General features: G+C 38.0%; 1 protein-coding gene across 3 annotated transcripts; it reads right to left on the bottom strand.

Annotated features, from left to right (window-relative positions):
• Positions 1-429: 429 nt before the first annotated feature.
• LOC121873262 (cytosolic carboxypeptidase-like protein 5) lies at positions 430-23111 on the bottom strand. 3 transcript variants are annotated; one of them, XM_042376690.1, is made up of 9 exons: positions 22758-23103; positions 19086-19152; positions 16914-17121; positions 14033-14227; positions 10422-10573; positions 7711-9493; positions 6122-6260; positions 4005-4212; positions 430-2702 (listed from the first exon to the last, which is right to left on the bottom strand). In XM_042376690.1, the coding sequence occupies exons 3-9, from the start codon at positions 16996-16998 to the stop codon at positions 1323-1325; spliced, it is 3942 nt and encodes a 1313-aa protein (XP_042232624.1). In that variant the 5' UTR covers positions 16999-17121; positions 19086-19152; positions 22758-23103; the 3' UTR covers positions 430-1322. The 3 variants fall into 3 exon arrangements, with proteins under 3 accessions (XP_042232624.1, XP_042232625.1, XP_042232623.1); XM_042376691.1 differs by lacking the exon at positions 19086-19152 and having other exon boundaries at positions 22988-23111; XM_042376689.1 differs by lacking the exon at positions 19086-19152.

Raw genomic sequence — 23111 nt, forward strand, 5'->3', positions numbered from 1 at the left:
AGATTGGCAGGGAGCTACTACAGGTAGTTCTGCTATAACGCGATAATTGTGTTCTTGTAAAATATCGTGTTATAGAAAATCGCGTAATAGAAATAACAGGGCTTATGGAGAAAATAGGGTTAGGTGCAGATTACTCGAAATCGAAAAAATTTAGTAGTTAGCCTAACACAAAGGATAGCACAGTCTAAATAAATGTTACATTCATATCTAATAATGAAATCATACAGTAAATTTAACACTTTACCTTGAAAAAATTGAATGTAACTTGATGGGGGAGAAGGGTGATTTTGAGGTTGATAACATCGAGCTTCTCTTCAAGTGTTATATCCTTTCTTTTACGATAATCACCGGGAATTCTATCATCAGAACGCTTTTTGGAGATATTCTTCTTTACCATATTCACAGTTAATACCACAAAATTGGAGAAATAGTAAGCAAAAATCGCGTTATAGCAAACAAGCGTTCGCGTTATACAAATATTGTTCCGAATTCATAAATCGCGTTAGAGCAAATTCGCGTTATCAAAACACGCGTTATAGCAGAACTCACTGTAGTATGTGTGCAACATATCCCTTAAGGCGTTGGACCAAATTAACCTTACTTGACTGGCAAACAAATGACAGATGATGATTTGGCAAGGTTAAGTAGACTGATTAAGGATTATTTTAGTGTCTCACAGGTATTAGAATATATTATACCTTTTTCAGTTGAGATGTCATACAAAAATTTTCCAAAGTGATGGCTGTATCAAGCTAGAAGCAAACAATTGAACAAGAGCACTGATGAAAGTGAACAAAGTACAGTACATTACATATATTTCTACAGTAGTTAACAGTGAAGTGAGGAAACACATAGTCTATTACTTGTATTTTTCCATCTTTATGAGTTACTAATTTCCAGTGATAAACAGTTAGATTAATTTGGTCTTTCATCTGTACATGGTCATTGAAGGGGGTAAAACATAATTTGCTTGTACTCTTCTTGTAAATAGAATATGAATCCATAAGGTTAAACCTCTGCTCATTTTAAACTAATGTCAACAGATTAGACAATATCAATAAATTAAATTCTTAGTTTTTTTACTGATATGATCAATAACTTCATCAGAGGACTATACAACAACTAACTACAGAAAGTCTTTGCATTAAATACCTTTACAGTGTTTATCCTGTGTCAACTCCTGGTTAATTGCATGAGAGAAATCTTACCTCATACAGTAAATTGTAACTGAGATTTTGGGTGCTAAAACATCTGTGAGATTTCACATCCTTTGAATTTTTTCCTGTATATAGAAAAACGTAAAATGTAATCACAGGTATCACTTACAGTGACTTACGACTATTTTTCTTCCGTTTCTTAATTTTCGGAGGTACTGGATCAATGTCAGTAGATATAACTTGAGGTGGTTCACTTATGATCCAATCAAGAGTTGGTTGGGAAGAAGCAGGTTTGATGGGCTGTGATGTTATGGTTCCTGGTAGATCTGTCACACTACGGGCAGCTACTTTCTTTTTCACTTTCTTAGGTAAAAGTTTGAGACGTTCCCCGGCAGCTCCAGCTACAGCAGGTAAACGATCCATACTCTTTGACAATGACTTTAAAGTGTGCTTGCTTGAACGTTTACTTGGGGAGGACAAAACCTTTGTCACTTTTTTTGATGAAGTAACAACTGCAGGTGATTTTGGCTGAACATAAAGCTCGCAAGAAGCTGTAGTAGTTATTATTCCAAGTCCAGGAGAGCTGTGGCTAGCTTGGGGCTCACACACAGAAGAGAGTGGAGAGCGAGGTGATAGCGGACTCTGACCTGCAGCATAAAATCCTTCCTGAGAAGGAGACAGAGGGCTACATTTACGTTCATTTACTTCTAAACCAGGAAGACTGTAGTAAGATGGGTCTTTGTTTTTAAGTGATGCTTCCTCTGTGTTTGAACTTGAGCTAGCACAAATTTTCAACTTTTTTGTACCAGAAGTTAAACCTTTGCTTCTTTGTCGTCGAATTTTTTCCACTTTCTTTACTAATGTTGGACTTTCAGGTGTGTCTGATATTGAAAGTTTTACATTTAAATTTGGTGTAAGACTTACAGAAGCTGTAAGGCTGTGCTTGCTAGAGGTCATCTTACTACTTGCAATTTTGGCTTCTCCACCTATATGGCTACTTTCACCAAGCTCTGTAAATGTTAGAGAGCGAGACACTCCTGGTTTTTTAGGAGATGATGTCTTAATTTTTGGTGACTTTGGCTTACAACGTGGAGAAAGGCCACTAGATGCAATTGGTTTCTTTGCACTGACAGGTCGGGATCGTGTAGTTCCCTCAGGATTTTCCTGGGGCTCCTGGTTTTCAGCATCTACAGTAAGGCACCAAGAATGGCGACGAACGCGCTGACTACGGCTGCGTGGAAGTCTGGGAGAAGCAGGTGTGCTTGGTGGGCCTTGTCTGTTCGGTCCTAACCTTGGTCCAGTAGCACCACTCCTGGCACCACCTAGCCTCTCCACTGTCAACTTATTTGATGGGCGTGATGCAGGTGTGCGTTGAGTGTGTGTACCTGTGATATGTGTGCGAGGAGAGAGGGCTGAGGAGCTAAGAAAATGGTGCAACCATGTTCTTACACCTCCCAAATTTCCATACTGTGACTGAGGTATACGAGACCATCCACAGCCACCACCCACAACATCCAGCAAACTAACACCAAGTTGACGTCCACACTGAAACAGAGAGAAATTTCAATTACAGTACAGTAAACCCTCAATAACTTGGCATTTGATAACTCGTAATTTCATATAACTAGGCATGGATATGATCTCGGAATGTATAACTCAGGAAATGCCGAGATATGTACAATTATCTGGGAAAATCTCGGCACATCTGGCCATCTGCATCACCTACCATGCCTCTTTGTCACCTACTATACCTCTGTATCACCTACCATGCATCTCTGCCACCTATTATAATACTTCATTCTTCGCCTGCAGTGTTGGTAAGTATTACGTTTTTACATTTAGTAATTACATGTACCGGTACACATATATGGGTTTATAATTTTTTATTGTTGTATTTTTATAGTATGGGGAAAGTGCCTCAATAAGTCGGAATTTGGGATAACTCGGCAAGGCCAGAGCCCCATATGTGCCGAGTTATCAAGGGTTTACTGTACAGTAGAATCCCGGTTATCCGGTATCCATGCAATCAGCAGAGTCCACTAACGGGCACAATTACCCTCTACCTCAAAGCCCTTCCCACTTTGAACAACCAATATTGTTGGTAGTTCGGGGGAGCGTCATATCTCTATAATTGCTCATTTGTGATGGAAATTTGGGTCAGATTCACTTGAAACAACACAAAATACACTAGGAAAACCTAATTTTGTAAGTAGTTTCCGTGGTCGACAGAAAACAAATCTTTACCCAGAACCCTTCTGTAAATCAATGAATGACTATAATCACGTTTCTTAACGGCAATGTTGCCATTTCTACAGATTTATCTGTAGACCAACAGATTTTACATATCTTATCGACTCCTCAAAAAATGTTAGTACTCAATTATTAGTCCAACAGACTATATGATTAAAATTAAGATCTTAAAACTAGTCCTATACATGTAAATATTTTATTTACCATTAATACATGTTCAAAAAAGTGAAGTCTTGGTGTAAATTCAAATACACATGCTAGACCCTCAAATCTAGGACCCTTGGGGCCAAGACCAAACCAGTTAAGAGGATTTTCTGGGTCATAGGTCATCCACGTTACTCTGGAATACCTCAAATTTTGTTTTGAGAAACTCGCATAAACTCAGTGGAATGTTTGTTTTAATTCCTTAAAAACAAAATAAAGAAAAAAACCCATTTTATACACTTTAAATAAGCCTTGAAATATATTCTTTTTATAAGATGAGAGCTCCATAGGTAGGCCTACAGAACACTGGAGGAGGCAAAACTTGACTCAGCAAGGGAATGTAAAAGTACAGTTTTGAGAACATCCCATTCTCTGTACATGTACAATACTTACATCTTCAAACACTGCTGGAGTGTACTTGGGAGGAGAGGAAAGAGGACTCTGTGGAGTTTTTCTATGGTCAAGTGGAGATGGTGGGGTTGGATTATAAATGCGACCAGTGTTATAGTTACACTCCAGAGTGTATGAGCGCAGAAGACCAGTAGCCCGCATGATAGCCACTCGTCCGGAACCTTCTTTACTCATGCCATCACGACGATCCCTGTAAATATAGAGTCAAGGGTTAAATAAATGGGGCATCAGTCTTAGGTGGTCTGCCTCTGTTGTATTACCAAGGATAAAGAGATGATTTGTTTTCCATTACAGCAACTCCCCGACTTACGACCTACTTGAATTACGTCCACCTTCACTTACGACCTGCCTCGGTCGTACCAAAATTTGGTCAAATTATGTATTTTTGAGTCCCAAAGTCAGTACACAGACAAAATTTTCATCTATAATTCACTTTAAAATGGCTGGCAAGCTTAAAAGTGAGTGTTTTGAGGTGCTGAGAAGAAAAAGAGACCCCCATTTTCGATTTTCTATGTGTTATTTAAGCATTTCCAACTTACGACCATTTCGACTTATGACCTGGATGTCGGTCCCTAACCCCGTCGTAAGTCGGGGAGCAGCTGTACTGATTTGTCTCTGGAGCTACATGTATGATGAAATGTCTATGAACTGTAAGATCCCATGAAATTTTAGGAAACTGGACGCTAAACACATAACCTAACACTAAACTATCATTCAAAGTCTGACCCTTTCTATTATACCTTTGTCTCTTTTTCCCAACTTTAAACTTTCTCCTCTTGTTTCCTTATTTCGTCCCCCCCCATGTGCAAACTCTCTGAGAGAACCTCATTTTTTTTCATTGACGTTTTAATATTCTAAAGGAGTTTTTATCGCAAGGATCATTAATTAACACTATTTACTCAATTATGAATCCGTATCCTTCATCAACATGTAAAAGAGTACCTTTGTATGAAATTTGAACAAAATCTACGTCACGACCTCAGCTGCCGAAAATCAAGGTACTGTACAGTATTAGGTCGGACGTTCTCGGGATGACTTACGGCTTTTTTCTGGAAGGTGAAAACTAACGTGCTTAAATGGTAAAGTTAGTCCATACTCTTGAGAAAATATATATAAAGGGTATTTAAAACTTACACAAGCAGCGTAATTGATGTTTTAAATATTCTAAAGGTGTTTATATACAGGGTGTTCCGTAAATACCTTTCATAATTCAGGGGGTATATTCCTGAGACATGATTAAAGATAATTATTAAATGACCAAATTGTCAATTCTCAAGTTTTGGAATTACAGCACATGACAGGTTTCATAGGAATGTGATGAGACCTACGGTTACCTGACATAAATCCCCTTGATTTCTACCTGTGGGGTCACATAAAAAGCAAGGTGTATGTTACAGAGGTTCACAAACCATGAGGAATTGTGGCGCCGTGTACAGGACAGTGTGGCAAACATTCACAACACCCCTGGGGTCTTTGAACGTGTGGGACACTCACTAGTGCGACGTGCTGAGCCCTGCATTGACCAAGAGGGGTGGAACTTAAACATTTCCTCTAAATGTTAATACCGATACAAGTCATATGGCATTATTATTGTTAATAAACGTCACTAGCCCAGTGTACTGGATGTTTCATATACACCCCATATACGTTTCATCACATTCCTACCAAGCATGTCATGTTCTGTAACTCCAAAACTATTGAGAATTGACAATTTGGTCATTTAGTCATTTATCTTTATTTACCGGGGTATGTCTCAGGAATACACCACCTAATTTATGAAAAGTATTTACTGAACACCCTATATATACAGTACAGCATACAGTATATATGTTGGGCTCAGAAACCGAAAAGCGACCACAACGCATTGTGGTTGTTTGGAAAATAGCCAGAAGCGAGATTTTGCTATAGGTTAGGTTAGGTTAGGTTAGGTTAGTTTGGATTAGGTTAGGTTGGTTTGGATTGGACTGGGTTGGGTTGGGTTGGGTTGGGTTGGGTTGGGTTGGGTTGGGTTGGGTTGAGTTAGGTTAGGGTAAAATCCAAATGCAAAATTTTGCTTTATTCATATATAAATATGAATAAAAAAGAAACAATCTACTTACTTCAGATACATATTTCTTTCAGAGAAATTACACGCAGCAAAGTCAAAGTTGGGGCAGTTGATGGCCAAGACTTTAGGGAAGAGCATGTTTTCTACCATCACAGCTGGATCTTCATACCAATTCCCATATATGAAAATGCCTGGAAGAAAATTACATGTTTTTATTTATCTATGACTCAGATACCTTACATCATTTACAAACTTCTCCTGAAGGGCAGGCAAAGGCAGAATCTTCTCAAAACATTTAACTCGGCAACCAAATACCTGTGATGATTTCCTTAAGTAAATCAATTTATTGCAGGGATTACCAGCCACAAAATAACTGGGAAGGTCTCCTTTAAATTACCGTATACACTGCATACTCATGTATAAATTGATCTCGTATAGTGTTCAACCCCTGATTTTTTAGTAAAAAAAAAAAAAAAAGAGAGAATTTTTCATAAATCTCTTGTGTAATTTGAATCTAGCTTTTGAGAAATACTAGGTATGATCCTAAATATAATTTATAGTAAGACACCAGATTCAAACCATCACTTCTTGGCCAAGACCACCACCAGAACAGCTGAAGTTAACTGTACCAGTAAATTTTTATCTTGAGGCGAATAGATACCACTAAATAAGATAAAATAAATACTGTTGCCATTTGGCTACTGGACGACAAATTTGTCAATTGTTTCACTACACATGGGAAACAGCTCAGAACAGCCGATATCTCAAATCCCTCCCTCCCTTACTCATCGTGAACTCTTAACACACGAAGAAAGTCTATTCCTTTTATCTTTTTGACCTTACGATAATTTTTTTTCTTCACATTTTGTATGTATGATTGTGTACATGTTAAAAAAAAAAATTACACAGTACAGTACCAGGTATACAGGGCATCTATATAAAATTACAAGTTGAAAAATAACCATAACATAGCTCACAACTTGGCCTGCAGTGGTAGGTAGAGGGCTAAGGGGATGTAACTATTTTAACTATTACGTTACTACAGGTATTACAAATTCAAAACTAATATAAATATTGAAAACAAGCATAGAAAAAGGAATAATCACAGATGTAAAGTAATGGCCTACATGGTAAGTCAAAAGGCTGAAGCAAACTCAAAACTCCCAGTACCTATCTCCCAGCATTCATAAGCCATACCACCTACCTTTCTTATGTTATTTAACAATTGTGCTACTTCAAACAACATTTTTATACAATCTAGAAGAAAAAATGCAGCTTAACCATTAAGAAAAAGCTTAAATGAAAGTTTAACACAACTGCCATTTGCATAGATGGTGGCTGCTTGGCCTCAACATTCGCCACAGCAATGCAACCCAACTGGGACGCTACCTCTGCCAACTCCCTAGCAACAGGCACTTCCCCCACCCCCCAACTCCACAATTACTTCCTTAATTCACAAATTGGTGCATGGTTGCAATACAGATAGGCTGTTTAGAGAATAAAAAAATTAATAGTGACTATCCTATCTTGCATCAAATAGCTAATATTTATCATAACCCATATTTTTTTATTGCACGAACTATCAATGTGTATCAACTATAACTTTCAGCAATAGATTCAAGGTACTGTAATTATTCTTACCTTTTTTAGATGCATGGCCATGAAGATCAACATACAGGAAAAGTCCTGAAGTGACCTGAGTTTCCTCAGGTATTGGTGTTGGTGGGCTGAGGGCTGGAGTAAACTCTTGTGCAGGTAATGGAAGAGATGTTTCCAGGACTCCCAAGCACACTTCAGATTCTCTTCCAGGACGACCACATTCCGCCTCACTTTCACTACTACTGGCAATACCAAATCCTTCTCTTACTCCAGATGTGCCCTGCACTCCACTAGGAGTTGGAGGTGATCCTGATTTTAATACAGTCTTGTAATGTACACCAGCTGTTGCACTCAGATCTCTTTTGAAATTCAACGAGTCCTTTTTTGCACTTTTGCCAAGAGAAAAACTGTAATTAACACTTCGTTCAGCAGTTTCAACTTTCAACTGATGTTGACTAGACACTGGTGAAGATACTGAGGTTACTGATACAATGTTTGCATTTGGAGAAACAGTGCTAAGATTTGGCTTTTGTTTACTGGCACTTACACTACCAAAAATGTTAAGATCTCTCTCAATTGTTGTTTTGTTTGATAATCTTTGATCATAAAAACAGTCCCTACATCCTTTATCACTTTCTTCTTTGTTAAAATCCTTTAAAAACAAATCCTTAGATTTACAAGAAGCATCACATTCTATCGCCTCATTCTTAATTTGTGTAACACAAGGAGAATTCACTGCCTTGTTGGTTTGTTCACTATTTTTATTTATGGATATAATGTCTCTGAACTCACTTAAAGCAGCCATAGAGCCAAACATGGAAGTAACACCTGTTTCAGCCTCACTGATACATGATACATTTGAGCAATCATCATGCACTTCAACAGTATGTGGATCTCGGTGAAATGAACTGCCAGCCATCCCACAGTCTACCGAGACATTACTGGATATGTCCCATCCTGAAGCTGAAGGTTCATCCATCTCCATGAGAGACATGCCTCGTACCCTTCCACTTCCTGAGCCTCCAGCTTTTCCACACTGAACATCACTGAAACTGTGGCAGGTATCTTCATCCATCACAACTGGTGGTCCCTTGGAAGTATTTGTAACAGACACGCCCAAATCATCACTGGAAGTACTTGTTGCATTAACAGTAGCAGGATCTGTAGAATCAGTATTTGTGGATATTGAGGGTGTCTCCTCCACTGGGGTTGTAGTTAACTGGCCGTGATGGTGATAGAGGATCACTTGCCTGGCAGCATATATAGTTGGATGCAAGGTAGGTGAGGGGTCTACATACACACGATTCAAGTTTACTCCACGTTGATCAGTGCGATAATGGCCACGGACAACACCATCAGGATTCAAAAATGGAATCAACTTAAAGACAAACATATCCCTTAGTTTCACAGCACGAGGATCATTTGAGACAATAAAATTCAAGAAGCCATTTAGGACAAAACTGGAGGAAGTCTCCCCAGGATGAACTCTGGCAGACACAAATACCACCTTTTTATTCGGGAAACGATGAGGACGAGGTTGATCAGCCAGTGGGAAGAGTCCTGGTAATCTATCCTCCCTTTCTTCCACCCTATCATTGTGGGAACTAACAGTCACCAAATCCACACGCCAATGATCTAATGAATAAATAAGCAACTCTCTATGATAATATAAACTTGGACACCCTGGAGGAAATCGGCGGTCCAAACTCTCCAGCACAGTTTGCAGTTCTGAATATGTGAAGGGGTATGTGAATGCATAGTGCGTTACTGCACATGCTTCATTGACCGTGTGAACCCATGTTATCACAGTGCTATTCTCCTCACTCTGAAATAAGAAAAAACCTAATCAATGATAAAAGTATTACTAGAGAAATAAAATACAAAACTAGATTTAGAAAAGCCATAAATTTTCCCACATTTTCCAGCCAAATTGAGAGAGGCTGTACTGTATTAGCAAGTTGCTAGGACATGGAGGCCCTTCATACCAAACACATTGACCCAGTTGTTGGCAATTGCAAATACCCTTTTTGTGCATATCATAAACTTCAACCATATAAAAAACTAACATCTAGGATTGTATGACCATCAATCAATACAGTGTAAGTGCTAAATGAAATCTGGGAGGAATATTTAGCTTTCAATATGAATAAAGGGGCAGAGATTGTGTCCTACCTCCAAGCTCATGTTATTGGAACTGAGGTGTTGATTCAATTGTCTTTTTTCTGGCAGAGCTAACAGAGCAGGCTTGAGAAGCAAACACATGCTAAATTTGATCGAGTCTCCCCTTTACTGATACCTAGTGGAAAAGTGAAAGATATCCTATTTTTTTTATTATACAGTACCCTATATGCAATTATTAAACTCCAATCATGAATATGGGACCTGGAAATTTGATTTTCACCCTGTAGACATGCTGATTTTACAGACACCCAAGACAGCACTAGGTTAGAAATTTGTCAGATGCGGTTAGAATTTCATGATACAGGATTTAAAAAAATATATATCCCAGGTCAGATTGATAAAACATATTGTGCCAAATTCAAGTTAAATGTAATTACACTTGTTTAATATCTGACACTAACAAAGAAGTGTGTTTATGGTACCCATTCACAGCTCAGTGAACTGGGGATGCCCAAGACATAACCAAATGACCCTTAAGACAGAAGGTGAATGTTGTATCTACTTGGGTACCACACTACTTTGCTATTAATAGCGATCATAATTACGTTTAGAGACACTCAATAATATCATACCCGATAAGTGCATCTGTCCTTGATGCGTTCCCACCGCGGAGGACGGGTGTTAGAAATGCATTGCATAACTGGCTGCATCCCTTGAGAGTAGAGTTTAGACTGTTTGTTCAGATTCATCACATTCAGTCTCACTCGGTTGCCTACAGCACCACCTATAAAAAATGAAGGGATTAGAAATGTTAAGAACTCATTAACACTTTTTAATACTGTACAGGGAAGCCTCGGATAACAACGGTTCAACCAACAACTTTATGTATTTGAAACCCTAGATAATTTAGGACCCAATTCAGTTTACATCCTTATTTCAATTGTATTTACGACCAAAATATAATAAATATCATATAAAATTACATTTTCATATAAATAATAACTAAATCACGATATGTATTATAAAAAAATACAGTAAAAGAGATGAAGAGAGCCTTGCACAAAGAAGCTGCCTTGCTAATGAGTGGTAAACAACAGTACAGTAGGAGCTTGGCGGGCCTTTTGTTTTCACGCATCTGTAACAGGAGCTGGAGAAAAGCTTTCTCAGGTTTCTTACAACATTTTTGCATCCCTATTCAACATGAGCGAGAGAGCAAGTGATGGTAGTGTTGTTTCAAAAGCAAGTAGAAAGTGTCAAAGCTTATCCGAGAAATTAGATGTGTTAAAACGATATGAAAAAGGTGAGAGGTCTGTGGATATTATATGGAGCAAGCAATGAACATATTTTCTTAAGTGGATCCATTAACAGAACAAAGCATTAAAATTTAAATAAATACAAATGACCTCTACATAAAGATATATAATGAGAAAAGAAAGCAGCTGTGCAAGATTCTTTCGAAAGCTTTATTATTCGAAGGCCTAAACCATCAACTTCAGCTACACCATCAAATTCAGCATCATAAGCAGTTTAAACATCAACTTCAGGTTCAGTAGCAGTTTCAGCAACAGCTTTATGGAAAACGTAATTACAACCACTAATTACCCCGCAGTTGAATAGTGGACCTCATATTCGAAATCACCATGCTCAGGAGTACCTATAATGTGATTTTCAAAAAAATCAAATTTTGGGCCAAAACTGTCGAAAATGCAAGTCTTACACCTTAGTAATTTTTCGACCAAAATATACTTTTCTCTCAGAATTAAAATTTAAGGGGTTTAACTAATTAAGTACTTCAGCCAGAGTTAAGCCTGATAACTTCGTCATCTGAGTAAAAACTCGCACAATACTCATTGGCTGTCTTTATGTTTCAAACTTTACCATCATTGGCGAATAGAATTTTAGTTTTACATTCGTAAATATTATTTAAAACATATATGAACAGTAAATAAGTGTTGCTTTCATATTCATATGTTGAGAAATGACAATAAGTTTTCACATGTATGCACTTACTGTTCATACTTTGACGTTCCGAATCGTCTCGCCTTATTTCTTTACCATGGTTAGCTACTCCTAGTGTTCCATTTATTAACATTAAATAGCATTACTTATAACATACATACAGGTATTCAATATTTTTTAAATTAAGTTCACTACAGCTACAACCAGGGTATTATTTTCTTCAATTTCTTATGAAGAACAATCGTCACTCACGAAAACAATGCCGTCTTGTCTCCTCATGTGTTTTAACATTCTATGTATTACAAGTATTTAATGAATTGCATTCCTCATTTCACATACATAAACATTAATTCAATCAAATACATATTCAGTAATAAACAATTATGAATCTTTTGTACATATTCTTAAGAAAAATGACATGGTATCCTTAAATGCACATGTACAGTCGACCCTCGTAAATTCGGACCCCTTTAATCTTGATTTCGGATAATTCGGACAAAATCTGAACTTTTATTTTTATTTTTTTAGATTTGTAGGAATATTACCTATGCGGACCTTAACCTAAAATGCTGATCCACCCACTGCTGGGATAAAACACCAGCGTCTTTTTGGTTAAATGTAACATCTCCACCACTAGTGTGGGGGGGGGGGATGCAACTTTTAGCTTCAGACATGAAAAATATTTACCATTTACTGCCAGTAAACAATGGAAACGTAAAATATGTACCAATTAGTAATGAAAAGTTGTGCAGTTCCTTCAGCAAATGAAGCTCACCAACTTACAATAGGCTAAATTACCTTACAACGTGTTTTCAGTACTCTATGTTGAAGTTCTTAGCACAGGCTAACTTATCATATCATATACGGTATCACAGTTCTCATTGATCTACAAAAAATACCGGTAATAAAAACCTTTTCGATATTTCACACTTAATATAATACCCGGTAATCTACTTCAACCTCCTATTGTTTACAACGAAGCATGACACACCACCAGCTGTTGAGTATCAGCTAGACGGTACACATGTTTTTTGAATCATTTTCAGTTAAAAAATTGTTACATCACACGTATATTATACCTAAACTGCGCCTAAATGAATATATTCTCGGAAATAAATAGTAGTTTTGCTGAAACGTGATGTATTTCAATGTAAAATAGGATAAAATACATAACGAAAACAAAAGATTTTACCTAACCTTCCGATGTTCAAGAAAAGTTACTCGTTTTTTTAATAGTTTTTGGTTAAAATACTGTTATATTACAATAGTATTCTATTCATACTGTGCTTGATATAATGCATTCACGGAAATGTAATATTTTTGATGAAATGACGTACGTATTACAGTGGAAAGTGGGATAAAATCGTGACGAAAACAATGACTTTGAAATATAATGCAATATTAACCCCTAAATTGGTTAATTCGGACAATCGGCTAAAACGGATACCCTTCCCCCCCTATTAGTCCGAATTAACGAGGGTCGACTGTATATGTTAGCATTCCCAAACCAGGTCGACCCATGTGAATCACACAAATCCGAGAAGGAAAATATGGATGGGGAGGGGGGAGGGTGTCAAGGTCTTGGCCGAGGTTCATTATTAGGCTTGGGGTGGGTCACGAAAGGGTCTTCAATTTCTTGATATACTGTATATATATATATATTTACAGTATATACAGCTCCTCCCCGACTTACGACGGGGTAAGGGACCCAAATACAGGTCGTAAGTCGAAAATGCTTAAATAATACATAGAAAATCTAAAATGGGTGTCTCTTTTTCTTCTCATCACCACAAAACTCTCACTTTTAAGGTTGACAGCCATTTTAAAGTGAATTGCAAACGAAAATTTTGTCTGTGTACTGACGTGACTCGAAAATACGTAATTTGACAAAATTTTGGTACGACTGAGGCAGGTCGTAAGTGCGGGTGGTCTTAAGTGCGGGTGGTCGTAAGTGCGGGTGGTCGTAAGTGCGAGTGATCGTAAGTCGAGTAGGTCGTAAGTCGGGGAAGAGCTGTATATAGTACATCATTAATTTATGGAAAGATTGCTGTTAAAATGACAATATTTTGAAGTTGAATTAATTCACATAAAATTCCAGGTTTATTTGTATAATTCCCTGGCTTTTCTAGGTTTTCCAGACCAGTAGAGACCTTGTTTATGGTACTGTACCACATCCAAAAAGTATACAAATTTTATCAAGAAGAGTGTTCAGATGTGTTGTTAAATTGAAACAATAAAAATCCTGCCCAATATGGCATACCATTAAAAGCTACGTGAAACATACCCTTAATACCAAAGAAGAACCAAGTTCTATTGTTATTTTCATATTCTGTGCCTGCACAATCTGGACGAGTCCACAGGTTGAATTCATAATTGACAGGCATAGGATCAACAATTGGCTGGGAGGATGTGGACGACTTGTGTGCCTTACGTCCTCCAGTGAGAGAACCTCCCTGACTTGATGGGGCATGACCAGAGCCTGCAAAACAAACACAAACACCTCAATTTAATATTTATATATATAGTACCATACATGGCAGAGTAAACAGTACAGTATAGTACCTATAAAGACCTTTACTGTCTCATAATTATACTTTTGATACATGCTAGGCATAATTTATGGTTCATCAACAAATAAAACAAAAAAATACTATATGGAATTTAAATACAGGTAATAATAATAACTGCTGCATACAGAAATGGAAAAAAACAGATCAAAAGTGAGAAACGATAAATAGGTTATGTTGTCAAAATAAGAAAAACAATTGAGACCCTGCAATTATGTGTAAATGAGGCAGAAATTCAGTCCGAACTGCAACCTGAGACTTGGTCACAATTTTTGTGATGCCATAAGGCAGCAGGGTCTACCATTAACAACACATTATGCTTCCAATATCTTCTCAAGTGGTAGTACTTTCCTGTTTCATAGCTGTCTACTACCTACCATCACAAATTCTTTATTTTACTTTACTTTGTCCTCTTTGCCACTGATCAGCCTGTAAGCTGTTTGGGTAGTCTGTCAAGACAATTCACGTCTCTGCTGTGCAACATTGGAAAGCACTGGTTATGCACTGGCTCCAGAATGCATCTTGAATGAGCATACACTCAGTACCAACAGAACATTCTCTAGCAGACATTTCCAGGAGTTCACAACCCTCTCTCCAAAATAAGTTTGCCCTGATAGCTTTCTTAACTTGTGGCTTCTTCAATAAGAAGCTGTGACCTCTAGTGGGGCGGGCAATCACTAGTACCAGGTATGAAAACTCAACTAAGTAATGTCCTCTGAGGTGCTTATAGACTTCTATTAAGTTACCCCTTGCCAGACTAGGCAACTGCAGGCATTCTAATCTCTCTTAGACATTCTTCATCAACTCACAGTCTCTAGGTATAAGAACTGGCAACCTGTACAGTTTACAATCACCATCTGAAATATGACAAAAGAAAATGTGTACAGTAAATTTTTTTTTTTATTTACAAGACTTCTTTCATCCCACTCTGTATACAGTGTACAGTATGGTATAAAAATACCATACTGTTTCCACAAAATTAATCAAGGAGGAGACATTATATTAATGCCATAATCTCAACAGCTCTGTCTTCTTCTTCAACCTTATTACTGTAAAACCCATGTTGTACTGCTCCCCCATTCTACTTATGTTTTTCAATTCCACTGTAATTTATGTATATATAAATACAAAAATACGTAAAATAAATCAAATAAAATTAATAAATATTGAAGTGATAACCGTGGTAACATTATGAGATGTTCTTATTACCACCATGCTATTGTACTATTCCAGATGATACTAAATGTTACATAATACTTCCTTGAGATAAATGTATAGTATATATCAGGTGCCTAAAAAAGTTTGAATTGAATTGAATTGAAACATTTCATTTAGCCAGAAAAATACAGATACAGAGTGGATAGAAATAACAATATTAACATGGCTGAGCCAGTTGAGAACCTGAGCTCTCTTTGAGGCACCTGATATATACTATACATTTATCTCAAGGAAGTATATATATATACACGCACGCACGCACGCACATATATATGCTGATAACCACAAGGAAAGAAGAAAACACGAAGTTCCCAAGCGCTTTCGTGTAATTCACATCTTCAGGGGTGAGTACAGACTAAAGAGAAATACAAACCAAGGTGTATATATACAGAGGAGGGTGAGACCAGGTCCACAATGGTCAGGTATTAGGTAATGACCCTACTAATCTTTAAATAGCACACAACGGTTGGTGGTCAGGTCAGATGGTGAGGTGACCTGACCACCAATGGTTGTGTGCTATTTAAAGATTAGTAGGGCAGAGCTTTCAGGATTATGTCCAGTTGGCAATTATGTGTATTGCAATGGTAATTACTTATTTATTTACATGATAATTTCCGATAAAACGGATTTGGTGGTACAATAAAAGCAGGTACTGTAAATATAGCAAGTGTTACAAGAAATATTAATACTTCAACAATAGATATTTTTTTTAGAGATGATTTAAAGGAATGGAGCGTAGTCATTGCTCGGATGGGTGGGGGTAAGTTGTTCCATACCTTCACACCAACTAGCTCAGCCATGTTAATGTTGTTATTTTTATCCACTCTGTATCTGTGTTTTTCTGGCTAAATAAACTGTTTCAATTTAATTCAATTCAAACATTACTCCAGGATATAAGCACTTGGTGATGGTCCATAGAGATAAAATAACCAAATTACTAGTTTAAATATTATGCCAAGTTGCCTGGCAGAGGGCATTAACCAGAAACTGAATTATTCCTTATACACAATCAATCCTCAGATAATTTAATCATCCATGCACATATTATGCCATAGCTTTGGACATATACCTGTTACAGCTTATCTATTCCACTCAGTACAAAGAAGACATATTCCACTCTCTCACCAATATATTCATTCAGATTAACCGATACATTAACATACTTTCAATTACTCAGTACCATCACCTGGCCCTAATGTTTTCTTTAGAGAGCAGTTTCAACCTAACCCACTACTTATGGAAAATTTTCAGACAAATGCTGCACAGTACCAACTGTAGCTTATACTGTATGATTCAGAATGACCAATATATGCTATAGTTTACTATATACAGCTGTATCATAATGACATGTACAGAATGTATTACACTACAAATAGTTACCTGGAGGATCAACTTTTTCCACTCGAGCCAAATTTCCACTTTCAAAATTTGAAGTAAAAATGAAGGGTCCAATTATTTCCTCCATCTCTGTTTCTTGGAGGGTGACCCTTATATGAAACGGCTCGATGTACTGTTGGAGGGGCCAGCAATAGTTCGCTGTGTATTCAGCAAAAGTGCTGGCCTGATCCTTTCTTTACCTCACATGATGCTGCAAAGTTAAAACAAATTTAAGTTTAATTACATAATAAATATATGGAAGACTGAATACTGAAATTCTATTTTATAGCCGAGACCAAAATCATGGATGACTTAATATTAGTGCTACAGCCCATTTATGGTGGAAAATGGTGAGAAAAAAATTGGTTGCTATAAACAGAATCCCTTTGAAAAAGTGGAATAACAGATCCAACCACTTAGTTCCAGATGCTTCATACTATACTGTCAGAAAGAGGGAGGACTACTGAATCATCTGCTCTGGTCTCAAGCATCAAGCATAAAATGAGATTTTAGGAGTTAATCCGACATTTATTGCTACAATCTCTGTGGACTACCTCAACATTATCAGCAGCCAGAATAATGTTGGGAGGAGGTGAAAGGGGAAGCTTAAGGTGCTCTGATATAAACACCACAACAGAATGCTGTATTAAAAAATTCATAGTTCAGTAAACATCTAACCTTTCAACTTCCCAACACCATGAACTTTGTTTGTGATCTCATTCAGATACTGTACTGTACTGGCATATGAAAAAGTCTTAGCTAATGACCATGCAACTCTTTGCAAGATAGGTCAACCGACATACCTCTCCAGAAGGCCAGGTTGAGGCAATTCACAACTTTAGATTCCTTTTTTTTTAAATACAATGTCTAAATATTGTAGCTACATTTATGATTAGAGTTAAAGCCATTTAACAAAGTATTCCATAATACAGATATAGGAGCTTTAACGAGATAAAGTGAAAAGTGATTTGTGTTCTCATTGTTGTTTGAATCTTTGCTAAAAATTTCAAGATACCGGTAGGTTTAAGACTGATTTCAGATTTCAAGCTCGAGAGACGTTTTTTACAGCCTGTAAATTGTGAATCTAAAATAAGAAATAATAGCATTAGGAAACAGAGAGACAAGTGATTTATTTATCTTACTAGAAACATAAGATGGAAACAAATTAGATCTACAAAAGAATTATCATTATTTTGCAAAAAATCTAAAAGCTAGATCTAGAGGATAACTTACTTCAGACATAAAGCAACCTGGACCCTGGCTGAAAGCATGCACAATACAGTATATCTAAATTGCTTCTATCTGAAGCCAATGCAGTAAGTCCTCGCTTAACGTTGTTTCGGTACTATGTCGCTGAACTTTAGAGACCCAAAATTCGTTTAACATCCCGTTGATCCGATTACATGTCGTTTTGTGTCGTCACGGACTACTTTCTACGGCACATCACCCGCTCTTGTCTGGCCGCACTACGCTCTCTCGGCTCGGCACACTGCCCTCACTCGCGGAAAGTCACAGCGTCCCCAAGCGACGCCAAGCCAGTCTCTGTTACGACTTCACATCATTCGCGTGTGCTCAAGTGATTTTGCTCTAAAACTGTACTCTAACCATTCAAAATAGCTTCCAAGCACCCATCAAGTGCTACTGATGCTAGTGTAGTGAAGAGGTAACGTAAGACCATTACCCTTACTACGAAAATGGATGTATTAACCCGATTTGAAATAAGGGAACGTGCTGTGGACACAGCCGCTGTGCTTGGTCTAACCCCCACAACGGTGTGTACTATCCGGACCAAAGGTGACAAGATTAAGGTTAGTGCTGGAAGTGGTTCTTCTCTGAGTGCTACTAAGACGACTTGTACTAGAAGCACTGTGATAAAGAAGGTGGAAAAGATGCTGGCAATGTGGATGGAGGATCAGAATCAACGCAATGCCCTTGTGAGCCTTATGCTTATCCAGCGGAAGGCCAGATCTTTGTTTGACAACTTAAAGGCAGAAGAGGGTGAAGGATTGAAGGAAGAGACCTTTACAGCCAGCCAAGGATGGTTTCAACGTTTTAAGCACCGTTATAACTTCCATAATATTAGGATGACTGGTGAAAATGCCAGTTCAGATACGGTTGCAGCTGAGACATTCCCGCCAGAATTCAAATGGATTGTCCAGCAAGGAGGCTACTCACCGAAGCAAGTCTTCAATGTGGATGAAACTGGTCTCTTTTGGAAGTGGATGCCTGAGAGGACCTATATCTGCAAGGAGGAGAAAAGAACGCAGGTTTTAAAACAACAAAAGACCGCTTGACGCTGCTGCTTGGTGCGAACGTTGCCGGTGACTTCAAGCTGAAGCCTATGCTGATTTCTCGCGCTGCCAACCCATGGGCCCTGAAAGGTTACTCTAAGGATCACCTTCTGTCATTTACAGGGCAAACAAAAAGGCATGGATAACCGGCGCCATATTTAGCCAGTGGTTAAATGTGTACGCCGTCCCTGCACTGAAGGAATACTGTGCCAAGGAGAACCTTAACTTCAAAATTCTTCTGATCCTTGACAATGCTCCAGCTCATCCTCCCAATTTCAACGACTTGCATGACAGTGTAAAAGTTGTACCTGTACCTCCCAATACAACAGCACTGATGCAGCCTATGGACCAAGGCGTCATCGCTGCATCCAAGGCTTATTATTTAGGCCGTACCATGGCCCAGCTGCTCAAGGCTACAGACGGAGAAAATAAACCAACGATCAGAGAATATTGGCGCGGCTTCAACATTCTTCATGCAATTGACAACATTGGCAAGGCATGGGGAGAGGTTTCATAAAGTTGCCTGAATGGTACAAGGCGTAAACTGTGGCCCAAGTGCGTCAACAGTTTTACGGGATTCACGGATTTAGTCCCAGCTGTGAATAGGGATATCCTCAGCTTGGCTAAACAGGCAGGCTTTGATGAGCTGGAATCAGAGGATATTGAGGACGTCCTGGCATCCCATACAGAAGAGCTCACCAACGAAGATCTGTAACGAGTACAAAGAAGAACCTCAACGAACGCTAACTTCCAAGAGGTTGACAGAATCGTTGAACATGTTCCAGCAAGCAATGCAAATGCTTCTAGATGATGACCCAAACAGAGAACGTAGCTCAAAGGTTCAACGCAGCATTGAGGACAGTCTTGGTTCCAACACGGAGATCTCTAAGGAGAAGAAGATGAGTAGCACCAAGCAGTCAACACTGGATTCATTTTTTCGTCGTCGGATGGCAGAAGGAGCTTCTTCACAATAACCGGCAGCCGAGGAGGAGCAAACAACAACGGAGGAGGAGGAGGCAGCCGCAGAGTCTCAGAGACTCACCACCCTCCTCCGCTCCTACTTTCCTCCTCCATTCCCGCCATCCTCCTCCTTCGCTCCACTACCCACCACACACTCGCTCTACCACCTCCGCCCATCGGTGAGTACCAATACAAACTTAGTAGTGGCAATGGTTTTCTGTATATGTAACTTTTTTCATGGGGCAAAGGGAGGCTCAGGAACGTAACTCCCATATTTTATTTATTTATTTTGGGGAAAATTGATCCGCTTCACGTTGTTTCGCATAACGTCACATTTTCAGGAACGTAACCTCGACGTTAAGCGAGGACGCCCTGTACTACTTAAAAGGCAAACACTTTCCTTGCAGGGCCACTCAAGAACCACTTTAGTGGACTGACATCAGTAGACTAATGGGTCTGGAGGCAAGTGTTATATTCAATAGGCTGACATTAGAAGTGACTTATAAAGGAAAATCAAAGAGCCATTCTTAATGAAAACCAATATGCCAATTTAAAAATTTAAAATACAAAACAGTACGTACAAGAAAGTATGGCAGAACACTGAATTACAGGACACCTACGGTATACTGCATATTTTGAATAAGATACAACCAGACTGGATATTTCCCAGTAATATACTATCTGTATTCTTATTAAGTTAACACTAGATTAACAACACTTGCATGAACATAATTTAAGCTCAGTGGTGAAGGTAGATACAGTATTACTGATACCTCAGCAAAGGATAAAAAGTTACAAATTGGTGCATTTTGTATTGTGGATATTCAATCTTGTGGTCTGCAGTTCTTTAACAGAATTAAAAAAAAAATGCTTATGCTTAGCCATGGATATTATAGTACAGTGTACTGTACAGTAAACCCTTGTTATTCATTCACAGGTTTACCATTCGCACTTAGCAGGAGAACTGCAAGTTACCCCAAAATTCAGACATTCCTCTATTTCTTTTGCTAATCCACGATCAATTAAGAATTGTATCCATCAAGATTATCCAAATTTAAATTTACAACCAACGCGCGAGCACACACAGTCCACGCAAGGTTATACTGTGCTGCATATGGTTTCAGAACTACAAATGACACACCATAACAACAAAAAGAGAGCAAGAAAGATGATTTTAATACAGGTATATATAAAAGTTATTTGTCTACTTTAATACTGTCATCATGGCACCGATGTATACATAAAAATGAGCACCATTTACCAATGGAATGAAAACATGCTTCATTGTACTGTATAAAATTTTTGGTAAATTTTTACTTTCGGACATGAGTCCCGAGGGGTTGACCAATATGTTTTTCCAATGTATTTTTGGCGGAAACCCCCCACAAAAAAAATAAATGAATAAATAAAAAACAAATATGGGGGAGAGCCTGGGAAATCGGGGATTTTTGGTAGGGGAGAAAACAAAAACGAGTCATCTAACCTAACAAAACCTAACCCCTAGCCGGGGGCTCTGCCCCCAGACCCCCGGTAGGCTTAGCTTAAACTAACCTAAATTTTTCAGTAGTTAAAAACTCTGGGGCTCACCATGTCCGAAAGTACAATACCTTAGTTAAAAGTGGAAGGACCAGGGATACATAAGAATTGGATAGAATGATTGTCTTTCTCGTAAAACTCAGCAATACTCAAAATAATCGTAGGAGCACAAATGACAACCAACATCCACCATGGCCATTGTCAGACTGGTCAATGAAATTACCCAGGCTGCTTCCTGTGAAAAAAATTCACATGATGATACTGATACATCATTGGTCACGAATGGGTGACATCAGTCAATATTGCACATGTGTGATGTGTCATTAATATCCCCTCACAGAGATGAAGGCTGAAAACTTCGTAAAATCAATTAAACTCAATTGTGTTGCTATTATCCATTTCCGCCATGTATATACGGTGTTCAAAATGCTCAGAAAAGCGAGATCTAAATGTTTCAGTAGTTTATAACTTTCGGGCATGCTATGTCCGAAAGTAAAATAATACCAAATGTTTATATATAAATTGTGCTTCGAAGCATTTTTCCATGTGCAAATTTAATTCAATACAGAAGGAATCCTAGATATGGTGCATTATTAAACGGCATAGAAAAGAACTCTGCATGGAAAGAGCACTCTTATAAAAAACTCTTTATTTCATCCTATATTTAGAAAACTGCATGCTAACTGTTATATTACTATAAAATGTCTATTTGTGTAGTGTTTGGTAATGCTTCAGTCCTTTAACCTACTGTGTGTCAGCAGAATATAATGCCATCAAACTTGTTATTTGTTGCATATTTCCCAAAAATCAAAAGTGAAATACTGTAAGCTGAAAATGAAAATGTTTGAATTTTTCAAATAAACAAATGGAAAGAATGAAGCTGTCAACCATAACTTTGTATCATCAGCCTGTAGGAAGTAATGCTTCTGGCAGGGGATGTAATTTTACAATATTTTGAAGGTACCTTTGTGGCTGCTTGAGTCAACACAATTAAACAATTTGAAATAAAGACAATCTCAAGTAGTTTACACCAAATTTTTATGAAGTACCATTTACTTACCTACTTGTGTGCAGACTTTAAAGTGTACACAAGAGTAAACAGCCACTGGCTTAACACATGTTTACATCAGCTGACGAAATCAGCTGTAGTCTGTGATGTCAACAAATCAGCTGCTTAGCAAGAACACGGATGACATCATAATTCAACGTTTTCTACTTTTATTTTCTCGTTTTACCAACTTCATTTCACTTAAAGGAAGCACGTTAACATAAAATATGTTATTAACTTACATTTATACCACTTTAAAGATGATTTGCCGCATAAATATGTAAAAACCGTACATGAAAATGCTGTACAGCTAAGTAAACAGACAGACGACCGTGCTTCCTACCATCCCCGGGAGAGGGCGGCACA

Source organism: Homarus americanus, unplaced genomic scaffold (assembly GCF_018991925.1).
Source record: "Homarus americanus isolate GMGI-L3 unplaced genomic scaffold, GMGI_Hamer_2.0 scaffold32929, whole genome shotgun sequence".
Taxonomy (NCBI): domain Eukaryota; kingdom Metazoa; phylum Arthropoda; class Malacostraca; order Decapoda; family Nephropidae; genus Homarus; species Homarus americanus.

Excerpts from the sequence above, each read along its gene's own strand:
- LOC121873262 (XM_042376691.1), bottom strand. The coding sequence starts at position 16,998 with ATGGAGGAAATAATTGGACCCTTCATTTTTACTTCAAATTTTGAAAGT. Across the intron at positions 10,574-14,032 it reads GTTCTTCTTTGGTATTAAGG|GTGGTGCTGTAGGCAACCGA; the intron begins GTATGTTTCACG and ends CATTTTTTATAG. Across the intron at positions 9,494-10,421 it reads AGGACAGATGCACTTATCGG|AGTGAGGAGAATAGCACTGT; the intron begins GTATGATATTAT and ends TTCTTATTTCAG.